The sequence below is a fragment of the Eumetopias jubatus genome, unplaced genomic scaffold (assembly GCF_037043125.1).
Source record: "Eumetopias jubatus isolate StellerSeaLion01/CBP00866 unplaced genomic scaffold, mEumJub1_p1.0 scaffold_10, whole genome shotgun sequence".
Lineage (NCBI taxonomy): Eukaryota > Metazoa > Chordata > Mammalia > Carnivora > Otariidae > Eumetopias > Eumetopias jubatus.
Window position 1 is genome coordinate 5,099,063 of NW_028274816.1, and position 22,072 is coordinate 5,121,134.

The window sequence follows — 22,072 nt, forward strand, 5'->3', positions numbered from 1 at the left end:
TAGAGTAAATATGGGTTTTAAGAAGAGGGTTGTGGTCCCATTTTAGTTTTTTAAAAAAATGGCTTTCACATGTCTAAAAAATCAAATGCCTATATAAATTTTGCCAGAGCTAACTAGCCCCTCCTCTGGCATGCACTAATTTCTTACCAAAATATACTCTCTGAGCAACTCCACAGAGGTGAATTTGGCCTGGGTCTCTGTCCCTGTGCGCACACATACTTGGAGCAGTCCGCTGAGCTATTGTAGAGAAGCAAGCAGCTGGGTTAGAACCCTTTCCGCCCTTGGATTCCACTGTCCCACTTTCAGGGGCAGCCCTTGTTGAAGTACCTCTCCCCAGTCTCACTCAGGGCCACACAGAGAGTAGGCCTGCATTCCCAGCCAAGTGCTTAGAAGTGAAGATGCTGGGGTGTTTTGCCTTTAAACATTTCCTGTGCATTTAGAAACAAATGGGTAATGACATTTTCCCTGGCACTCCAGATGGCAAGTACCATCCTACCACAGTATCACTTGATCACTCTTAGTCTGAGTGACAGGAAGATGCTGTTGAGCTGGAATCTCCCAGAGCCACAGAACTGCTGGGTATCTCCCCCTCTTGCTGCCATCTGGTGGGGTCCTGTACCTCTATGCCCTCCCCGCTTTAACCTATCCACAACCAAACAGCAACTGAAATCCAATCACCACAGATCATCAGAGTAGAAGAAAACCATTAAGCCCGTCTGTTTGCTTCAGACATGAGAAAATCTAGGCTCAGAGTGGGGAATGTGGCTTGCTAAGGTTACCCACCTCAGGCCAGGATCCTCCAGAAGCCAACCCTGAAATTTGAGTATAAGAAGTATATTAGGGCAGATTGAATGGTGGTCCCCCTAAAAGGTATGTTTGCATCCAAATCCCTGAGACTTGTGAATGTTACTTCATTTGAAAAAATGATCTTTGCAATTGTAATTAAGGATCTTGAGATCATCCTGGATTAGATGGACCTAAATCCAATGACAAGTGTCCTTCCAAGAGACAGAGGAAGAGAAGACACAAAAGAGAAGAAGATGCGAAGGCATAGGCAAAGATTGAAATGATGCAGCTACAAGCCAAGGAATGCCCAGGAATGCCAAGAGCCACCAGAAGCTGGGAGGGACAAGGAATGGACTGTCCTCTAGAGCATTCAGAGGGCTCAAGGTCCTGTCTATACCTTTGGGACTTCTGACCTACAAAACTGCGAGAAAATAAATTTCTCTGGTTTTAAGCCACTAACTTATGGTAATTGGTTACAGCCGCCCTAGGAAACTAATCCAGGAGGTGGACCCTAAAAGTACCAGAAGGAGCTGGGAGAAGTGGGGCACAGAAGAGACGGTAAGTCACAAGAGGTTCAGGTGTGGGCAAATGAAACTTGATCCCACTGGAAGCTCTGGGACACTGCGTGGAACACACTTGAGTTGTCCTGAGGAAGCTGGGCTACATCTCCACTGACCCCCTTCAATCATTGCTGGGCCACTTCCAGCTGGGGGAACTCCCCACACCTGTAGGCTGCTCTGGGCTTGGACTGATCACCTTCCTGTAGCAGCAGGATTCCAACTGACCTGCCCTGGAAGGTTGGTGCACCAACAACACCTGTCTCAGTTGCAAGGTGGGCTAGTGGGCTCGAGGCAGGACCAGGTCTTCTTTCTCTAGGTGAGCAGTGACTGTGGGCCAGGCACTGCTGGGGGGGACTGGTTTTCCAGGGCTGAATATGATGAACCCTGCCCTCATGAGGCTAATGTTCTAGTAGGCTGGCAGGATAAGACAGGGGTAATTTCAAGAAATGGTGAGAATGCCAATAAAACAGGATGACATGAAAGAGGGCCAGGTTTGGGTGTGGGGTTGCCTCAGTTAGGGAAGTAAGGAACTGTGTGATTGGAGGCATTTACAGTTAAGAAGTCCACGAGGTAAACTCAGGGTTTGGGTAGCTCCTGAGTAGCATCAAGTGGCCTTAACAGGAAGGAGGCAGTGTGGCCCAAGCAGGTGAATGAGGGGAGGAGTGGTATAGGTCCAGACCCTTTTCAGGGTTCCCTTGCTGCTTCCCGGCTTAACACGTGCCACTGGCTTTCCATTTCTCTTAGAGCAATGGCTCTTGACCTGGGTAATTATGCCCTTCAGGAGACATTTAGCAATGTCTAGGGATACTTTTGGTTGTCACAGCCTTGGAGGAGGGAGGTTCTACTAGGATTTCCTGGTTAGAGATTAAGGAGGCTAACATCCTACAACACATAGGACAGCCTCTCAAAAAGAGGATCATCCAGCCCAAATGTCCATAGTGCTGCAGTTGAGAACTCTTTCTTAGAATATAAACAACTCCTCTGCCATGGGTGACAAAGTCCTGCAGAGTCTATCTCTGCCAACGCCTCAGACCTTATTTTCTACCAATCTGCTCAAACTACATGACCTTCTGAGTTCCTCAAATGCACCGAGCTCCTGCCTACCCCAAACCTTGCCCTGGCCCCTCAGCCTGAAGCATTCTGCCTTCCATCTTCTCTGGTTCTTTGTCATTCATGTATCAGTTTGGAAGTCACCTCCTGGCAGAGGTCTCCTCTGACTATAGGATCTAATGTTGCTTCCCCAGTGACAGTCACATTCCCTGCTTTATTATCTCCATAACACTTAAACAATTTCCAAAGTCTTCTCATTGATTTACTTGGGGACTTATTTATTCCATTCCACGTTATATCTCTTTTTACACTTGATCTTAGCCAAAAGGCCGAGAAGCGATCGTTATATCTCTTTTTATCCTATGGAGTACAAGCTCCATGAGGGCTGGGACCTATCCAGCCTGTTCACTGCTGAATCCACAGCACCTACTAGAGTTCCTGGCTCATGGTAGGTGCTCAGTGGCTATCTAGTCAGTGAATGAATGAACCCTGCCCTTGAGAAGGGCTTATACATGTTTTGTTAAATTCAAGGGTATCAGCCCCTCAAGGCTCTGGGCAGCCCTCCACAAGTTTAGAACTCCCCTGTCAGCACAGTGCTGGCCCAGTAAGTGCTCATTCTCCTCCATGATGTTATGTGATGCCACTTTACATTCACTTTCTGCTCTGTGGGACTTCACACATCTAGGGAATCTCATCTGTTCTCAAGGAAAGCTCTGTCATTTGGATTCTGTGTTCTCCAAAGAGGGCTAATGCTCAACAAAGCCACAAAACCAGCTAGAGAAGTGTTCCCCTAGATCTCAGTGTGTTCAAATTCTCTAACCTCACAGCAATGTTTGAAAATAATCTTATGGAAAGCTGATGATATCCCCAAAAACACAACCTCAGTTGAGGAAAGCTGTTTCTCTTGGACCAAGTATGGGAATCTATTCAATATCATCTGCTTTCTATCTTACTAGGCAACAACAAATAAAAACATCCATCAATGAGGGAAATTGGCTACCCAAGAAAAATTCATTTTTTCCCACTTAGGATAAAGACCCGAGAATTATTTTTGTTCCTTCCCCTTCCCAAAATGCCATTAAAATGATATCAGAGAGATTTTCAAAAAGGAATAGACCTTTAAGGGCAAGGGGGTTGGGAAGAGATATCTTTGAATGAAAGAGTCACAGATTTCTGGAAGAAGGAAAAGGGAAGAAAAGCCTCTTGACAGAATGGAGGCAGAATGTCCTGCAGGGGCTTACAGAGCCTTCTATCTAGCAGAACTCAGACAGGCTCCGGGTATGAGAAGGGGCCACAGAGAGACTGATTTAATTGGTAGTCTGTCTATAGACCGATCTATTCCCCTCCCCTCATCTTTCTCCCAACCCATCTGCCAACGCCTCAGACCTTATTTTCTACCAATCTGATACCCAATCTTCAGATGGGTATCAGACCCAAATGATGTGGGTTCAAAGCATAGCTCTCACACATGACAGGTGTGTCATGTTGTACAAGTCTTTCTGAACCTCAGTCTTCTCATCTATAAAATGAGGACTATGGCAGTACCTGTCTCATAGGGTTGTTATGGGAATAAATGAATTAATTTACATACAAGGCTTACAACAGTACCCAAAATGGCATGTGTTTCCTGATTATTATTATTATTCTCTATTACTATTGTTTCCTTATTACTGTTACTTTTCAAAAGAAAAAACACCAAGGCAACCAAAATGAGAAGTCAGTATTATTTGTCATGGACATCACGGTTGCCTCTCCAGCATTCTTTTCCTGTTCTCTATTGTGGGACAGCTGTGTGACCTGGGGGTCAGATGGAGTGTGACTCCTAAGCCAATCATTCCAATTCTATTGGCCTAAGCCAATCATCCCAACTCTATCCAGGCACTAACTAATTCTGGGATGCCCAAATTAATCCAGTAAGAGTAAAGCTCAGGGCTTTTGCTCAGTGGCTAGGGTAGGAAAAGCTCTGTTTCTCCTTCCTTCTTGTTACAGCCCTCAGAGACTATCAGTCACCATTGTACAACCATGAAGGAAGTCATCACAGAATAAGGACAAAGCCAGGGGCTATGATCCAACTGTTCCTGAAGCCCACATAACCGCCAGGCCTTTTAATGATGTAAGCCAGTAAATTCTTTATTCTTTGAACCCATTTGAGTTGGATCTTCTATTACATCCATCCTCCCTGACATGCCCTATGCCAGAGCCTCCAGGCCAAGCCTAACCTTACATGAGGTGTTACCTGGATGATGTAAGACAAAGACAAGCCTTTGGATGAAGCACTAATTGAGGAGAAGCTCAGGGTCACCAACAAGGTCACAATGAAGGTAACGATGTTCATGAGGACGTCCATTCTTAGAGCAAACCACCTGAGAGCACAGTTAAAGTATAGGAGGTGGCTAGAGTTTTCATCATTTAGCATCTTAAACCTAAAATTAAAAGATCAGAGAAAACAGGAGATCAGGTGTGCTTCCAAAACTTAGGGTTGGGGCCACTGGAAAATTAAGGCAAGGGGAATTTTTAATCAAGGGCTAATGCACTTTACATAGGAATCCCTTACAAAGATAGGAAAATATCCATACTCTAAAATCTGCTGCCATAGGTATCTTTGATTTGCACATATCCCATGTGACAGTATTGTGCTGAGTGGGTTCTTTCTCTTTCCCAGAACTGGCAACTAGAACTCACAGCTGAGAACAAAAGGTGCTCAGTATCTCATGCTCTACAATCAGAAGATCCCTATTTTGGAGTCAGCCACTCCCTACAAAGGCCTTGTGGAATTGATAGTTGGCCCCCTTGATCCATAAAAGGGGGGAGGGCTGGTTTGTGGAGGAGGTTGCTTTTAGGGAGAATCAATGCTTATGATGGTAAAATAAGAAAAAGGAGGATGCTTGCTTCCCTCCTCAAATCAGAGAAAGAAGATTCATGGCAATTGCTTATAAAGCTGGGGGTCTCCTTCAGAAGAAAAAGCCGACATCTTGTACCCTTGCTGTGTATTCACTGAGCCAAAGAGGAGAAGGGCACAGGGTAGAGGGACAGAGCGATGACAACACCAAGGTTGAGGGCAAAACCTGCCCCTGGAGTTGCTCATTCCCCAGATGTGTGGAAGACAAATCCTGCCCATTCCTGCTGTTGCTACAGTTGGGGGTGCAGAGAAGTGACTTTTCGTGCTGCAGTCTTAATGCAGTATTCCTCGGCATGAGGCAAAGAGGCCCCACATCAAAGGAATGCAGTGTGAGGCTGCCCAGGAAGAGCTCTCTGGAAGACCCAGGCAGGTCTTGCCCATCAGCAATGCCCAGCAGAGCTGCTAGGGATTTGGTCCTGTTGGGGCCTCCACCTTGCCACACCACATCGGCACAATTTGCTGGACTAGCAGAAATGAGCAGCAGGAAGGAAAGAATGGCCTGAGGATGTGTCCTCCCCCACTCCATTCCCATGCACCAGCTTCAGGGAATCAGGCTTAGAGAAAAGGGAGAGGATGTTTAAAAGAATAGATCAGGGGTTTCCCAGCAGCACACCTGGCCCCCATCCTACACAGCTCATACACAAAGCACCGTGTTACTACTCCAAGCCTCTGGGTATGTTAGGGAGGGAATACAGTGGATCCTTGAACAGTGCAGGTTTGAACTGCATGGATCTACCTATGCATGGATTTTTTTCAATAAATACAATGTGGTACTGTAAATGTATTTTCTCTTCCTTATGATTTTCTTAATAACACTTTCTTTAGCTTACTTTATTGTAAGAATACAGTATATAATACATACAACATATAAAATATGTTGTTAATTGACTGTTTATGTCATCAGGAAGGCTTCCAATCAATAGTAGGTTATTAGTAGTTAAGTTGGGGGGGGAGTCAAAAGTTAGATGCAAATTTTCAACTGTGTGGGGGGTTGATGCTCCCAAACCTGCATGGTTCGAGGGTCAACTGTACATTCAAGATGTAAATTTTAACTGAGCTGAACCATTAACCACAAGAGACATCAGGTTCAATTGCCACTGGGGTTCCCCTGATCTATTAGGAAAGGGGCTTCATCAGAACAACTGGTAGAAGTTATTGCGATAAAACGAAAACCTTTCAATGTTTAAACCCCTAAAGAGTTAAGATTCTTCCCCTGGTACAATCACCATCATCCCCAGGCATTGCTGCTCCATCCTGTTCCAGAACTCCTCAAAAGACTGTCTGGAAGCACCTCTGACCAGCCGTGCTGGGGCCTGAAACATCCTCCCCCTTCTATTTCCACCCTAACTTATTTTCCCCAGAGCTTAGTTAAAATATTCTTCCAAACACCGTGGTGTTTCTATCCTTTAGCTTATAAAGCCTACAAATGCAGCTGACGGTTTAAGTGACTTAGAAGTCATGTGTAGTCCTATCTGTGTGGTTGGTTAGACTGCAAAGGAACAAAAGAAACACTGGAATTTGACCTCAAGACTCTGTTCAGTCCTGTGGCGTTTTTGTCTGGTGACAAAAGCAATACATGTCAGAAGCCCAAGCCCTCTGGAAAGTCCACGGCAGGAAAGAAAGTATTAAAAGAAGGGGACCAGGGACCCCATCAATCATGTAGGACTCAGCTGTCCCATAGAATTTCCCTGAAAACCTTGGATGAGAATCTGCAGGAAGACAAAGCTTGTATCTGTTTTGTTTGTCATGAGTAATTCAATGAATGACTCCATGGACAGGAGCCTTTCCTCATGACCAGGACATGGGAAGGTCTATGTGTGATGCAGGACTCTTGACAGATGACATGCAGGTTAAACTAGGAATAGCACAGCCACTGATTGAACTAAAGGCAAGCTGGCATGCCGAGTCTACACTGAAATCCTAGGTAGCAAAGTATGGGAAGAGACAGAGAGAGAATTAGTCCCAAACTTGGAGTGTGTGTTAGGTTTTTTGGGTTTTTTTTTTAAGATTTTATTTATTTATTTGACAGAGAGAGAGAGAGCACACAAGCAGGCAGAGCAGCAGGCAGAGGGAGAGAGAGAAGCAGGCTCCCCACTAAATAGAGAGCACAATGTGAGGCTCAATCCAAGGACAATGAGATCATGACCTGAGCTGAAGTCAGATGCTTAACCAACTGAGCCACCCAGGTACCCCAATCTTTAGGTTTTTAAGGTGGGAAAATATAGGGAAACAAACAAACAAACAAAACAAAATGGAACACCCAATATGGCAGATACCGCTATGGATTCACCAAACTTCATTTTCTTTTCCTCCTATGGGCACAGCTGGACTCCATTTCCCAGGCTCCCTTGCAGTTTGGTGAGCCCATGTGAATGAAGTCTGGTCAATGAGTGTGCAGAACTGATGAGTATCTTCATTGGAGTTAAAAAATTTCCCATGAGGTTCTGCATCCATTCCTCACCTTATCTTTCAGTTAGACACAGAGGATCCTGGAGAAAACCCCCAAGGCCCTCAGGTTGGAAAAGCCCCAGGTAGAACAACACCCCTTTCCCCTGCCCTGTGGACTCTCATTAAAATGTGACTCTAGGAAGAATAAACACATACTGTGTTAAGCCCCTAAAATTTGGAGGTCTTTGCTATCACAGCGAACCTACATGGTTGATACAATTTATACTGTATTTTAGAAGTTTGGAGCTGGGAGACTCCAGAGAAATTTACTCATCTAGTCCCCACATTTTAAAAAGAAGGAAAGTGCTGTATCCATCAAGTAAAATATAATATGGCCTTTAAAATTTATTTTTATGAGAAATATGTTATAACATTTAAAAAATGCCATTTAAAAATAAAATGAGACAAACATGATTATGAATACTTAAGAAATAGAAAAAATGAAAGACTGTAAGGAAATATATGAACATACTAATGGAATTTGGATTGGGGACCTATGAGTGATTTTTTTCCTTCTTTTTCCCGCTTTCTCCTACTTTCCTGAATTGGACAAATTTTGCTTCTAGTGCAAAAAATAAAACATGTAAATTCACATACTGAGGTTGTCATTGAATGAGCTCACCACTTTTGGGGCCCCAGATACTAGGGAGAAAGGCCTAGTGCCTTAGACTGCTCCTTCTTGATTCTGCCAGCAATTCACCAACTGAGTCCCCAGCATCCCAGACTTCCCTTCTCAGAGTCAGAGAACCCATCTATTCCTGTTACCTCCCATTCAAGGTCAGGGGTAAGTGGGGAGCCCTGGAACAGGGGCCCTGCACTGGACTCACTTGCTAATGCAGTCCTCCTTCTTGTCATAGGCATGGATGATGCCCAGGCCCTGCATGGATGAAGTGATGTGGGAGAACCAAGGAGACCGGCTGATGTTCTCCACCTTCTTGAGTTCCTGGACTCCTCTATGGAAAATGCTGTGGGTAAATCAAGAGGGCCACAAAGTGGGGTCTCAGAGGGCTCGCTCTTAGCACACACAGGTCCGACTATGCACTCAAGACAAAGTTTAAGTCAGATGGATGCCATATAACTAGGGAGAAGGGATTGGCCCACCACTCTCCTCTAGGACAGGCCATCCCAGTTGTGGGACAGATGGAGTCTCAGAAATGTGTCTCCGACATGAATAAACATTTTTCCAAAGAAGACATTGGGATGGCTAACAGACACATGAAAAGATGCTCAACATCACTCATCATCAGGGAAATACAAATCAAAACTACAATGAGGTATCACCTCACACCTGTCAGAATGGCTAAAATTAACAACACAGGAAACAATAGATGTTGGCAAGGATGCAGAGAAAGGGGAACTCTCTTACACTGTTCATGGGAATGCAAACTGGTGCAGCCATTCTGGAAAACAGTATGGAGGTTCCTCAAAAAGTTCAAAATAGAACTACCCAGCAATTGCACTACTAGGTATTTACCCAAAAGATACAAAAATACTGATTCAAATGGATGCTTGCACCACGATGTATTTATAGCAGCATTATCAACAGTAGCCAAATTATGGAAAGAGCCCAAATGTCCATCGACTGATGAATGGATAAAGAAGATGTGGTACACACACACACACACACACACACACACACAGGAATATTACTCAGCCATCAAAAAAGAATGAAATCTTGCCATTTGCAATGACATGGATGGAGCTAGATTGTATTATGTTGAGTGAAGTCAGTCAGAGAAAAACAAATACCGTGTGATTCCACTTCTTTGTGGAATTTAATAAACAAAACAGATGAACATGGGGGAAAATAAAAGAGAGAGAGGCAAACCATAAAACAGACTTAACTATAGAGAACAAACTGTGGGTTGATGGACACAGGTGGGGGAATGAGTTGAATGGGTGATGGGCATTAAAGAGGGTACTTGTGATGAGCACTGGGTGTTGTATGGAAGTGATGAATCACTAAATTCTACTTCCGAAACTATTATTACATTATATGTTAACTAACTGGAATTTAAACCTGAAATTACATAGGAAGGAAGGAAGGAAGGAAGGAAGGAAGGAAGGGAGGGAGGGAGGGAGGGAGGGAGGGAGGGAGGGAGGGAGGAGGGAAGAAGGGAGGAAGGGAGGAAGGGAGGAAGTCTCAGAAATGTGAGCCATTCCTTGCTGTGGTCTCAGTTTTGAGTGCTTCTTGTGGCATGAGTGTGTCACACTGCAGGAGATGTGATTCCAGTCTTTGAAGACCAGAAATATTCATACAGTGTAGCTCCTAATACAAGCCAACCACTTTTTGGGACCCAACCAAAGAAAAAATGATCTTTTCCAATTCTAGAGGAAAATCTGGTCCTCAACTGCCAATGTGTGGTCTTCTAAAGGCATTTTCAAAGGTAATTTGAATCATAGCCTCAGGAGCTGACTTTAGAACCAAACCCCTCCACCCATGCAACTCCCCTGGGTGTTGAAGCTCCAGAATCCTGCTGAGCACCAGACTACTGCCCTCAGGCATGCACATTGGCAGGTTGGCCCATGACAGCAAATCAAATCTGCCCTCCAGACTCTCAGCTAAAACTACCTGGGGGAGAGGAAGGAAAACCTCATTAGCTCAGAGCTCAAGTGAGTTAGCTGGAAATATTTAGGTGATTCAGTCATAGCCAGGCATGGTCTGGCCTGTCTTTGTAGCAAGAAGGAGGGGTGCAGAGCAGAGAAAAACTTTTACTAAGTAAATCAACAGTATAAACTGGAGAACAGACAGGAACAATGGTTGGTCAAACACAGGGATTACAAAAACAAGCACCAGGCCAAGGAGTCCATTTTAAGAAGTGGTATCCAAGACATCTTTATCTTTGCAAAGGATCTGAAGAAAGTATTTTATTGGGTCATCACAATAAACCCTTGAGGCTGGACAGTGAGTCCATGTGACCTTTCTTGGAGTCACCAGGGAGATAGTGGGAGACCAAAGAGAGAGCCCAGGGCACTGGTGCTAGTTCCCACAGTCACACCAGCTCCTACACAGAAGCCAAGGATACAGAGTCCACTCTCCTGCCCCAGTGCATCCCTATACCCTCCCTTCCCACTGTCTGCTGGCACCATCTGTGGACTTGACCCACAAACTACAAACATCCAAATGTAAGCCCACAGACTTGATTACCCAAACCGCTTCTCTTCCCATATCACCTATATCTCTCTTCACGTCACTCCCCATCTTGGACCCATCCTTGGCCTCTCCCATCCCCCAACCCCAAAGACCATCTCAGAAATGGCTCCCAAATCGACCCCTCTTTTCTGTCCCCTACTGCTTCCACCTGTCTCATCTCTCATTCAGACTCTACATTTCAAGAGTCTCTCATCCCATAGCCCTGGTCTTGATCTTTCTGTAGCTCCATCCATCCTCCATGCTGGGGCCAAAGTGATATTTCTAAAACTCAGCTCTGAGTGTGGTGTCCCTGAATGAAAACAAACAAACTTGCTTACAGGTGGAGGCAGGTCCAGGATTTGGGGCTGAATCCTCTATAATTTGGGGGACCCTCTTTGAGACCCTCAGTGTCCAGCCCAAAATTTGGCACATCTAGGAACATAATAAACATATTGTTGAGTTTATGAAAACTCAAAGTTTCTATAACATTGTACAGCTGATTCTTGAACAGTGCAAGGGTAGGGGTGCCAATCCCCCATGCGGTTGGAAATCTGCATATAACTTTTGACTCCCCAAAAACTTAACTACTAATAGCTTACTGTTGACTGGAAGCCTTACCAATAACATAAACAGTCGACTAACACGTATTTTATGTTATATGTATTATATACTATATTCTTACAATAAAGTAAGCTAGAGAAAAGAAAGTCATTAAAAAAATCAAAAGGAAGAGAAAAGCCATTCATAGTATGGTACTGTATTTATCAAAGAAAGAGTCCACATATAAGTGGACATGAGCAGTTCAAACTCGTGTTGTTCAAGGGTCAACTGTATTCCATTTTTAATTTATAAACCACTTAGAGTCCTATAGTCTCATTTGATCCTCTCAATAACCCCCTGGTTCATGTGCCAGGTGTATGTTTTAACGATTACCTTTAGGGATGAGGAAACAGGCTTGCCCCAAGGTCATCCAGCTAGTTTTGCAGTAGGGCTGGGGGTCTGGTGCAAATTTCTCTGATTTCCAACCATCTGGCCTTACCTACCATGCTGCCCGCTGAGGGCTCCAGCTCACCCCAGCAACAGGGAAGAACTGGGTTCCTCGAGGGCTGGGGTCAATCCACCCTCCTGCTTCCCTCCAAGGTGGGTGAGGAAGTGGCAATGGGGCACAGCCTCAGCAGGACGCCCCAGTGCCTAGCTGCCTGAAACCTTTCTCTAACCATATCAGCGGTTAGGGTGGGCGCTAGTTCCCAAAGCTCAGAGTGACTAAGGACTGGTCTTCTCTCTCTTCTCCAGCAACAGGATGGCAGAGAGAGCTCCGTGACTGAGGACACAACAGCAGACAGACGGCAACCATGGTTACTAGTTTCCTGGCCTAGGACCACTGACTTAACCTTCCCAATCACGCCCACCTCTCAGGGTTACTTGAGGCTAAAATGCCAGATGTATACAAAGCGCTGAGCGTAGCACCTGGCATTTCATCAAGACTAAAAATCAATACGCTCCCACATTCAGAGAAGACAGCAAGGATTCTGCATCACTTGATACTACCTCGTCATTGGGCAGAGTTAACCCAATACATAAAGGTTTCATGTGCTTCTTTTTAAATAGTGCATCGACCTACCGTAAAAGAATGAAGAAGCCAACAGCAAGGCTGGCCAGGACTAAAAGGACAGCAGGAAACACAGCAGCCAATATCACAAGAATAAACAGCACCATAAAAAATTGCTGCAGAAAGTTCTCTGCGTGAAATGGCAGCCTCACATCCAGCTCGTCCATATCCTTGGAAAAACGGTTCATTAGCCTGCCAGTGGGAGTTGTGTCAAAGAAGCTCATTGGGCTCTTTAGGATCTGTGGATAAATCAGGGAGTCCGCAATGAGGTGTGTGTTTAGGAAACACCGACCACTCTGCTGGGGCTGGGATACTTCGAGCAGCTTGAGCATTTTTCCAGGGCCTAACACCGTGTCCCAGGCCATCTTGGGAAAGTGAGGATGCTCCCCATCCTTATGCCCCCCATGAATGAGAGTGGGGGAAAAATTCAGCCTGTGTGTGGAGCCCCAGTGAGAGACCCCGCAGGTCAGGCCACCCTCCAAACCTGGGATGCAGCCTGGGGTGCCTTGGGAGGAGGAGGGTATTTTGTGCCCAGAAGCAATATAAAAGCTAAGTTCTCCTGTGTCTCTCTGACTAGTGTGAGCCACACCGTGGGCTCTGGCCAGGGCCCTGGCAATACAATAAATCAGTAAAATAGATCAATTCTGCCTACTGCAGCAGTGGAATGAGGAGGGGGCCAGAAGCACTTCTGGAGGCCATCTGTGGACGCAGGGCTCTTTGGAGCTAGAGATGGCCTGCTGGCCGGTGCATGTCTGTTCCTGTGCAGTGCAGTGTCCTCAGGGAAACCTTCCTGACTACCTTCACCTCCACCCCCAGTCTAGCCTAAGGGCCCATGACACATCCCCACAGTCCCTGGAGTTTGCCTTCACAGTCAACAGTAGATACTGTAAGCGCCTTGAGCATGTGTCTGTGCCCAAAACCCAGCACAGTGCCTGATGTGTCATAGGTGCTCAGTAAATGCTATTGACTCAACGACTGGAACTGTGTGCAGCCCCTGGGAGCAGTACCTTGTCAAACATGCAGTCATGTAAAGAAGAGGACGCCATCAGTGTGGTCTTGGTGAAGGTGAAACCTTTGATGACACTAAAGGTCAGCACAGACACCATGCTCCCTGCGTACACCCACTGGTACACGTGCTGCCCTGTGTCTGCCAGCACTGCGCCAATCTCACACGCACTCTTGTTGCCCTGGGGCCCACAGGTCATCTTTGGAGAAAAACAAGAGAAGCACCAAGAATTGGTAAATTGTCAGGAAAGTGGGAATTAGCCAGAGGATCTTTCCGGAGAGAAGAAACAAAGGAGGTACATGATTGCAAAGAATGAACCAGGTAGTAAAATCAGGTCACTTTCCTTTGAGGACCTCTGAGCTTTGCCTGGGTCCTCCTGCTGGACTCCCTGCCCCCAGGGCACCTGACTTACAAGGCTCGAGGCTCGGCACAGTCAGTGGGCAAGCAAAGCAGACAAACTAGGCAGGCACAGGGCAGCCAGATAGCTTCTGTCCCAGAAGCGAACTATGCATCAGGAGATGAGAGGTGATTTTGGGCCAGGAAGATTACAGAAGCACAGGAAATCTGGATTCCGTGGTGAGGCTGGCTGAAGAGCCCTCAGGCAGCCCATACAGAACAGGATATCAAGCCAACCCCACAGTCCCCTCCCTTTCCTTTTTTCAAGAAGCACCTTGGGAGGCACTGGTCCACTACCCTGAAGTCCCTGGTAGGGCAGAGGGAGCCTGGTCAAACACAGGGCTCTGGGAAGATTCAAGAAGACCACATGCGGCTCCATCCTGCTGGGAGGAGAACACATATTTCTGCTAGCATTTCTGGGGAGAGGCCATCTTCTCCTCCTGAGAAATTGGCATCTTCATTTTTCTCTGAGCCATGTGCTGAAAGTCAAGACTGCCTTTGGGGAGCAAACAAGCATCTTTCTTTTAAATGCCATTTTGCTGATTACAGCAATAGCAGAAATGTAAACCAGAGGTGACGGCTGATGGATGAACATCCATAAAAGCAAAAGCATCCCTGGGGAGCTAATTGATGAAAGGCCCAGCTTGAACAGAGGAGGCCTCATTGTGCATCAAGTTGTGCCCACAGTGTCTGGGGGCAGGGCAAATGCCCGGGTCTGCCATTACTGCTGCATGCTCAATTAGCCAATGGCACTAGCCCACTGGGGAAGCACCATACCTAGGAGTTTCCATCCTGACCAGAAACTTTGGGCTCTCCAGGGAAAGAGCTCTTAATGAGCCAGGGAGGATCTGGGAGAATATTCTAGAAATGGCGCTCTTCCTACACAGTGAAGAGTGCCCACTGGTTTCTCCCCTTGGGAAAGCCCTCGAAGCTGTGCCAACCTCCAGGAGAGCTATGGTGACCGTTCCCCTGCCCACATCTCCCCAGTGCCTTCCCACTTTGGTTGTCATAGCAACAGAACTATACCAAAATGTCATCTTGCAGGATGGGCCCACACCAATCCCAGGGGCTCCAGGAAAGCTTAGAAACCATTGACCAAAAGCTGGGAGAGTTTTTATCAAGCTCCAGCAAGAGCAGAATTATCAGTCCTTTCTAGGAGGGTCCCTGGTCTAGAGGAGACCCTTGGGGGGCAGATACCTGGTGTCTCAGAAAGATACATGGTAGCTCTGCAGCACAACCAGGAACTGAGTCTGGCTTTTGCATGTCCAGTTCCTGTAGAGGGACTTTGGAGGGCAGAGAGAGATGAAACCCTCTGACACCTGACAGTGTCAACAATAAGATGTCAGTTTCTGTTCAGAGGCAGAAAGATTAAAATCCATGCTAGGTTTCCCCAGCCCCTCCAAGGACATCCTCAGAGGTGCCTCACAATGGAGGCTGCAAGACTGACTCTATCCTACACAGGCATGACTCCACAGACATGCTACATTTGCCTGGCACAATCACAATCTTTTTAGTCAATCCTTTAAAATCTGAAGGTGGCACATAAAAATCCAGATGCCCTGCTTGTCTTGCAAAATCAAAGGGAATTTCAGGAATTGAACTGTGCAGGCAACTGATCTCAACTTCATGGAAAGGGGCAGTGGGAGGTAAATTGTGTGGTGTTGGGTGCATTCATGCTCTCTGTCAGCAACTGACTCATCATTTTCCAATGCCAAAGGGAAACTCACCTGTGAGCCCTTGTCTAGCCAGAGACCCAGCCACCAATTGCTGAAGGCAGAGCTGCCGATCATCAGGAGGAAGAGGGACACCACGAACAGAGAGAGGAGGTACCCTGCAAGAGGAGGGGAGGGGTCCAGAGGGTGACAGAGGAGGGGGCTGCAGTGGGCCCAACCCTGATAGAAAATTCAAAGCCTACAGGAAGAGGGCCCCCACCCCTGGGAACTGCCTTTCAGGCTGCTGTCACAAGTCTGGGTGTTGTGACCCTGAACCCCAAAGGGGACATGTGTTCCACCTGGTTGGAAAATGGGTCCAAATTGCCAATATATTGAAAAAAAACTACCAATATGCACCTTAATAGAAGCAACGCAGTGTTCTTCAAAAACAAACAAAAGCTCAGTCTTGCTGGGCAGAGACAGGGAATAAAACTGGAAGGTATTTTTGCACATCGAGATGGGAACCTTGCACTAAGGCAGGCCATGAGCAGACTGCTGCAGTGCTCAGTGAAAAGGCAGCGAGGTGCGGAAGAACCACGGCTGGTTCATGCTGCTGCTCACTCAATTTCAATAGAGTCTGGCCACTTTAATGGAGATAAAGGGTGATTCCATTTAAAAGGCTGTATTATCAGACTTCAGATGGAAAAAAAAAAATAAAAGCATTGATAAATAGCTCTAGCACAAAAGGAGTAATTGTTAAGGAAATCATAAAATGTGAACCCAACAGTTTGAGAAAGGATTTTTTAATGCAAATTAAATCAAGAAACCCGTTGTTTTATATCGAACCTCCAGAAGCCTTAATGTACATGTGATACGTTTTCCAGGTCACGGTTCCTTCCTGAGGGGATTCAGTCTGGACGAGCTGGTGCAGAGGAACTACGGAGACAGACACAAGTCCTGTGGCACCTGCTGGCGGTGGGCGAGAGGGAGCCCAGTGGGTCAGGCACACCCCTCTTGCATACCCACACCCCCAACGGGGGCAGTTTTCACCCTTCCTTCCATTGTCCTACACTTTGAAATTCCCAACATACTTTTGCTCATGTTATTTGATTTGATCCTTATCACAGCCCTGTAAGGCAGGTGGCTTTCAGTATTTCCAGCAATATTAATGAAGCAACTACTATGTGCTCAGCCCTGGGATACAGGGGTTGTTTGGGTCTAGTTCTCCAGAAGTAGTTCCTAAGAGGGGGGTATGAATGCACGCAGCTTATTCAGGAGCTGTAGAGCATGGGAAAGGGAACAATAGAAGGCATCTCATCAAGCCAGCGAGCCCTGTGGGCAACTGGAACTTAATCCTATGTAGAGAAGTGTTGGAGCCAGTGTGGAACACACACGTCACAGGTGGATAGAGGATATTTCTACAAATCCCATTGGCCCCTGGGTGAGGGCTCCTCCCAGTGGGGCTTAATTCCCCAGCTCTTCTAGCTTGACCTGAGGCTGGCAGCTTGCAGAGAGAGCCCCCAGGCAAGAGAATACAGCTGGGAGTCCGGCTTCAGGCACTGAAGTGCTAAAGGCACCCACAGCAACTACTGAAGGGTTAACAAGAAAGAGGTGGCTCCTGTCTTCTCAGAGCTCATGCCTTGCAGAATAAACCCAGGGCATCCTCCTCGGTCAGCCGCTGCCTAGACTCCCGATCGCCACCATGGGGCTATTCCAAGTCCTCTCCACGTTCCAAAGGGAAGGGAAAATGACTGTCAAGTTCTCATGGAAAACACATCCAGAAGTCCAGGGATGCTGGCTCAAGAAGCTCCCAACAGTCAGAACTGAGTACTTGTCTCCTTCCTCTCCTTCACAGACAAGCATGAAAATGTCAGCTCCAGAGCAGAATCCTAAACTGTACATGGCTATTATAAACAGAGATAAATGGAGCTAGACCCAGGGGTGCCCCTGCGCATGCATGGGCTCTCTGCACCTTGCTCCAAGAGGAATAACCATCACACCTCAAAGGTGCCATGAATAGAGCTACGATTATACCCTCTGCCTGGGAACCTTTGTGCTTCTTTGAAAGTGCTCAGCCTGACTTCCTCTCATTGTATCTCACTCTAGACCTGCAAGATGAGGGAGATGCCTCAGTGGGTCCCCAGAGCCTAATGAAAGGCATTGTGGAGCACAAAGGGAACTAGTCAAATCCCACTGTAGCCCATCAGCCCAGCCAGGAGTGCTGATGATGCTCTTCACCTTGCTGTGCTCTAGAAAATGCCCTGATGCCAGGCGTGGTGGGCACAGCCGCCTTTAACTGGCTCCCTTCCTATAGCTTTCAGAGCAGGTGATTTCACACGCTCAATATCCCCTCCAGAGAAGTGGGGTGAGGAGAAAAAGAGGAGCAGGGTTTACTTTCTCCACAGGACTTCACATCCTAGGCAGCCTGGAGCTTTCCTGGGAAGGCGTGGAAGAGAGGGTGGGTACCTCACTTCAGCCTTGGCCGCCTCCAGAGCGATAAAAATATGTTGTCTTTCCAAACGTGCATGCATTTGTCACAAGCACCATTAATGGTGCCAAATTTCATCGATTCAAAGACTCACATTTTTTTTTTCACATTTTAACATCTCTGAAATCAGGATGTGCCTTCCATTCGGTAGTATGCCATATCATCTAATTGGCAGAGATTTTTCTTTCTAAGTGGTACATAAAACGATGGTGATCTTAAAATGGATGATATCTTAAATTTGACGAAATACACTGAGGTTTTTTTTTTTTTTTTCAGCTACACATTATTGAGGAATAGAGCTCTAACTTGGAAAGCCACCAATGGCACTTTGAGGAAAGAGACAGTGGATCTGGATCCCTGCCCTCTCCGTGCCCAGCCCTGGGGAAGGGCATAGAATAGGTGCTCAACAAGTGTTGAACAGATATAGGGGTGGAAGGGAACAGTGTGTGGGGAGGAGAAGAGGGAGCTTGACGAGGCTGACCCACACCAGGCTTATCTTATCTCCCACATCTCTTCTCTCTGCCTCCCTGGAATTCCTTCCTGCCCTCAGCCTCAAAATCCTCCCCCTTCCCCACCTTCTCACCACAGTGCCCCCCCGAAAACTTCTACATATCTTCGAAGGACTAGTCCCAAGGTTGCCACCTCTGTGAGACCCTCCCTGACTTTTTATGCCCACTCCAACTTCCCATTACCCTTATCCCAGTTTCCCATGATTATCCCCCTTGCGTGTGTTGCCCACCAGACCATAAGATCCCGAGATCTCATATTTTTGTCTATGCAGACAAGGGTGGTGCTCAGCACATAGCAGAATGGTTAGTCCTCCCATCCAGTCTCTTCAGTGCTGCACATTCCTTGCTCAATGCTCCCCATAAAGAGTGTAACACATCTCTCTTGTGTGTGCTTTTGCCTCTAACCAATCTCTGTGCACTGCTTTGACCTCTCTAACTAATAACAGTAATAACAACTGTTGAGAGTTACTATACGTCAGACACTGGGCTAATCATTTTATGTGCAGTTTCTCATGCAATCTTTGCAAGAATTTATGAGGTTGGTTATTATTTCCCCATTTTATGGATTAAGAAACTAAGATTCAGAGTGGACAAGTATCTTGCACCAACTCATAAAACTAGTAAGTGGTTCAGCCAGAGTTTGGACTCAGGCAGTTGAACCCCAAGGCTCACATGACAGTAAGCTGTATTAATTCTAGCTGTCCCCAAAGGACTTAAAATGTGCCTACATTTCTCTATCGAGAATGCTCAACAAATATTTAAGACTATATAACTGAGGAAACGAATAGCAAATACCTGTTATGTCTATAAATTCTGAGTCCATTTCAGGTTCTTTTCCTTCATCTTTCCCATCTCCTGGAGCCAAAACTAGGGTGAGAAATAAAGAGAGATCTGTGTCCGCTCGTGAGCCATGGGCAATAAGAGAGGAATGGTTCGAACTCGGATTGTACCAGCATCTTCATCTCTCTCAGCGGGGCTCTCCTTAAGGGCTTCCACCATTGCTGCATTGTAAATGTGCTCAGGATCCTGGAAACAAAATGACAGTCCTTCTGAAAGCTACAGGACAGGACTTCTTCCAGGCTAGAGATCGAGAGGGAAGGACCTCATCTCTTGCACCCAGGTGTAAAGAGTTACCTTGAATTGCAACCCTCGGAGATTGTGAATCAGTTTTGCATAGCACCCTCTCTCCTCCATTAACTCCTTGTGGGTTCCCTTTTCACAAATCTCTCCATCTTCTAACAAAATGACTTCATCACAAGACTCCAAGAACTGCAAAGATATTAAAATGATCTACAGCGAACTTCTGCCTGGTAAGAGAAGAGCGCCATGCCAAACTTCCTTCCAGTGGCATCCCAATCTCCTCTAGTACAGAGGTTCTCAACCTTGGCACTGTTGGCACTGAGGGCCAGATAATTCTTTGTTGTTGGGGTGGGGACGGGGGCTGTCCTGTGCATTGTAGGATATTTAGCAGCCTCCTCCTTCCCTCTACCCCCTAGATGCCAGTAGCACCCCTTACCCCAGTTGTGATAAGCAAAAATGTCTCTAGCTATTGCCCTCTAAAGGGCAAAATGGCTACCAGTTGAGAAGCACTGATCTAGTGTCTACTGGTGTCTTGAGTACAAAGGGGGCATCTGGTTGTCACTGAAACACTGTTCCCAAAATGAGCTGCCCTGCTAAGAAATCTGATCAGGGGGCAGTGGGATTTGGAATATGAAATTGACAAGTTACTGTAAGACAAGATCTGGTGGAGACCTCAGCAATGACCTTCCTTTGGTATAATGTTACAAGCCCACCTCATCATCCTCATCTAGCCCAGGAGAAGCAGAACACAGAGCAGTCCCTGGCCACCAGGCCCTACTCCTCCCCTGACCACCACCCCCATACCAAGCCTGAGGAGTTTACACCAGCTTTATCTGTATGATAAAAATATAGCCACATTTCGCCCAAAGCACTTCTGTTTTTCTAATCTGAGTTCTCTTCATTTACATATCACTCCTGAGATCAAAGAGTTCTGCTAATAGGGGTTTCCTCTTATTTGAAATGAGATAGATTTCTCTCCATAGGATCAACCCATCTAAGAGCAGGAAGCCCCTCCTACAGGAGCACATGTGAGATTTAAGATGGTTCAGCCTAACGAAGGCTTTGCAATACAGGCCAAAGGTCTTCCTCTAAATTCGGGGTCCACTGATTCAAAGCTTGAAAGAAGCAGCTGCGTTTGGTCACTGTACTCCCAATGGGGTGTTGGGGGAATGAGGGTGGTGCCCAAAAGGCCAGACGACAACAGTTCTGACAGCTTGGGCAGCTCCAGCCTTTCTGCCTACCTTGGACTAATGACTCAGCTCCTTGTCCAGTTTCCCAGATAGCTAAGCAGCAACAGCCTAGCTTTTAATGTGCAGTTGAGACACTTTCTGAGAGAACCTTTTTCCTGAAAATAACCTCTCACCTTTATATAGCATCTTCTAGCCTTTCAAAGCCTCATCTTGTTTGGTTCTTATGTCTCAATCTCTCACAAGCCAGTAAAGGAAGTGGCAGCCTTGTTATCAGCCCATTCTCCAGATAGGGAAACTGAGGCACCAGTGTGGGGCATGTGGCAGCCTCACAGCCTTTTCTTCCTCTCTGGGGGCCCACATTCTAGCCCCAGAAGCTCCTGGTGAAGGCCCTCTGGCTAGTGAGCCCCCCAGTTCATGCCAGTGAGATCTGGCGTGATTTGAGCAGCTTTGTTCTGCAAATTCTCAAAATCTGACCCTGGGATGGTTTTCAGTGGCGACCGCAGGCCTCATTTCATTTGTTTCCTCATGGAAAGGAAGAGCAATCGCCCAGCCCAAGCACCGGGAAGCATCCGGATTGGCTGTGGGCTGGAGAGTAAAAGCAGCGGAGCAATGTTCTGGAAAAGCCCTGGGGCTTCAGTTCAGGGGCTCAGAGCCCCCTCCTCCCCAACAACGGACAGCTGGACTGAAACTCCAGTGCCATCTAGTGGCTGCTTGCATTTTTTAACGCTCAAAGAGAAAATGACCTTGGTGAAAGGTAGGCTCTTTGAAGAGACTTAGGCCTGGGGAAAAGATAGTTCTTGCCTGAGGTCATGCTGCTAGTCATCAAGGTTCAAAGACTGGACCAGGGCTGAGGTGACGACTCCCCCCAGTGAAGATTCCTGCAAAGACAGCTATGACCCACAGTTGTCAGGGGCCAGAAGTCCCCCTCCAGATCCCCAGGACCCCTCAGGAGGACAGCCCTCCCCACTGCAGGGGGTCTCCAGGGCTTGGACCCTCACTGTGCAGAGCTGTGGTTACAACATTTAGCACCCTGGCTGGGCAAGAGCCCATTCCCACTGACCTCATGGGGGTCCAGAAGAAATCCAACCTTCTCTTCCACTCTGATGCCCGGCCAGCAGAGTAACTTGTCGGCACCACACTGGATGCTTCCTGGAGGTGACCGAGCCCACTCAGAGGGAACCCAAAATTCAGATGCTTGGAGCTTATTCTGAGAACTCCAGTCTTCAGCAAAGAGATACAAGCTGGGGGCAAAACTACCGCAATGGG

General features: G+C 46.8%; 1 protein-coding gene across 3 annotated transcripts in view; it reads right to left on the bottom strand.

The window, feature by feature from the left end:
* The window catches only part of ABCC12 (ATP binding cassette subfamily C member 12), a 77,735-nt gene that overhangs the window by 6,937 nt on the left and 48,726 nt on the right, over nt 1-22,072 (bottom strand). Inside the window, exons 14-23 of one of the 3 annotated variants that reach the window (XM_088027109.1) lie at nt 19,671-19,805; nt 19,487-19,562; nt 19,332-19,403; nt 16,386-16,475; nt 15,615-15,718; nt 13,493-13,690; nt 12,498-12,724; nt 8,571-8,708; nt 4,633-4,819; nt 148-237 (exon numbers count right to left, since the gene is read on the bottom strand). In XM_088027109.1, coding sequence (XP_087883235.1) covers nt 148-237; nt 4,633-4,819; nt 8,571-8,708; nt 12,498-12,724; nt 13,493-13,690; nt 15,615-15,718; nt 16,386-16,475; nt 19,332-19,403; nt 19,487-19,562; nt 19,671-19,805 — 1,317 coding nt within the window. Of the gene's footprint in view, nt 1-147; nt 238-4,632; nt 4,820-8,570; nt 8,709-12,497; nt 12,725-13,492; nt 13,691-15,614; nt 15,719-16,385; nt 16,476-19,331; nt 19,407-19,480; nt 19,563-19,670; nt 19,806-22,072 lie in introns of those variants that run through there. The other 2 variants (XM_088027110.1, XM_088027111.1) reach the window with 2 other exon arrangements.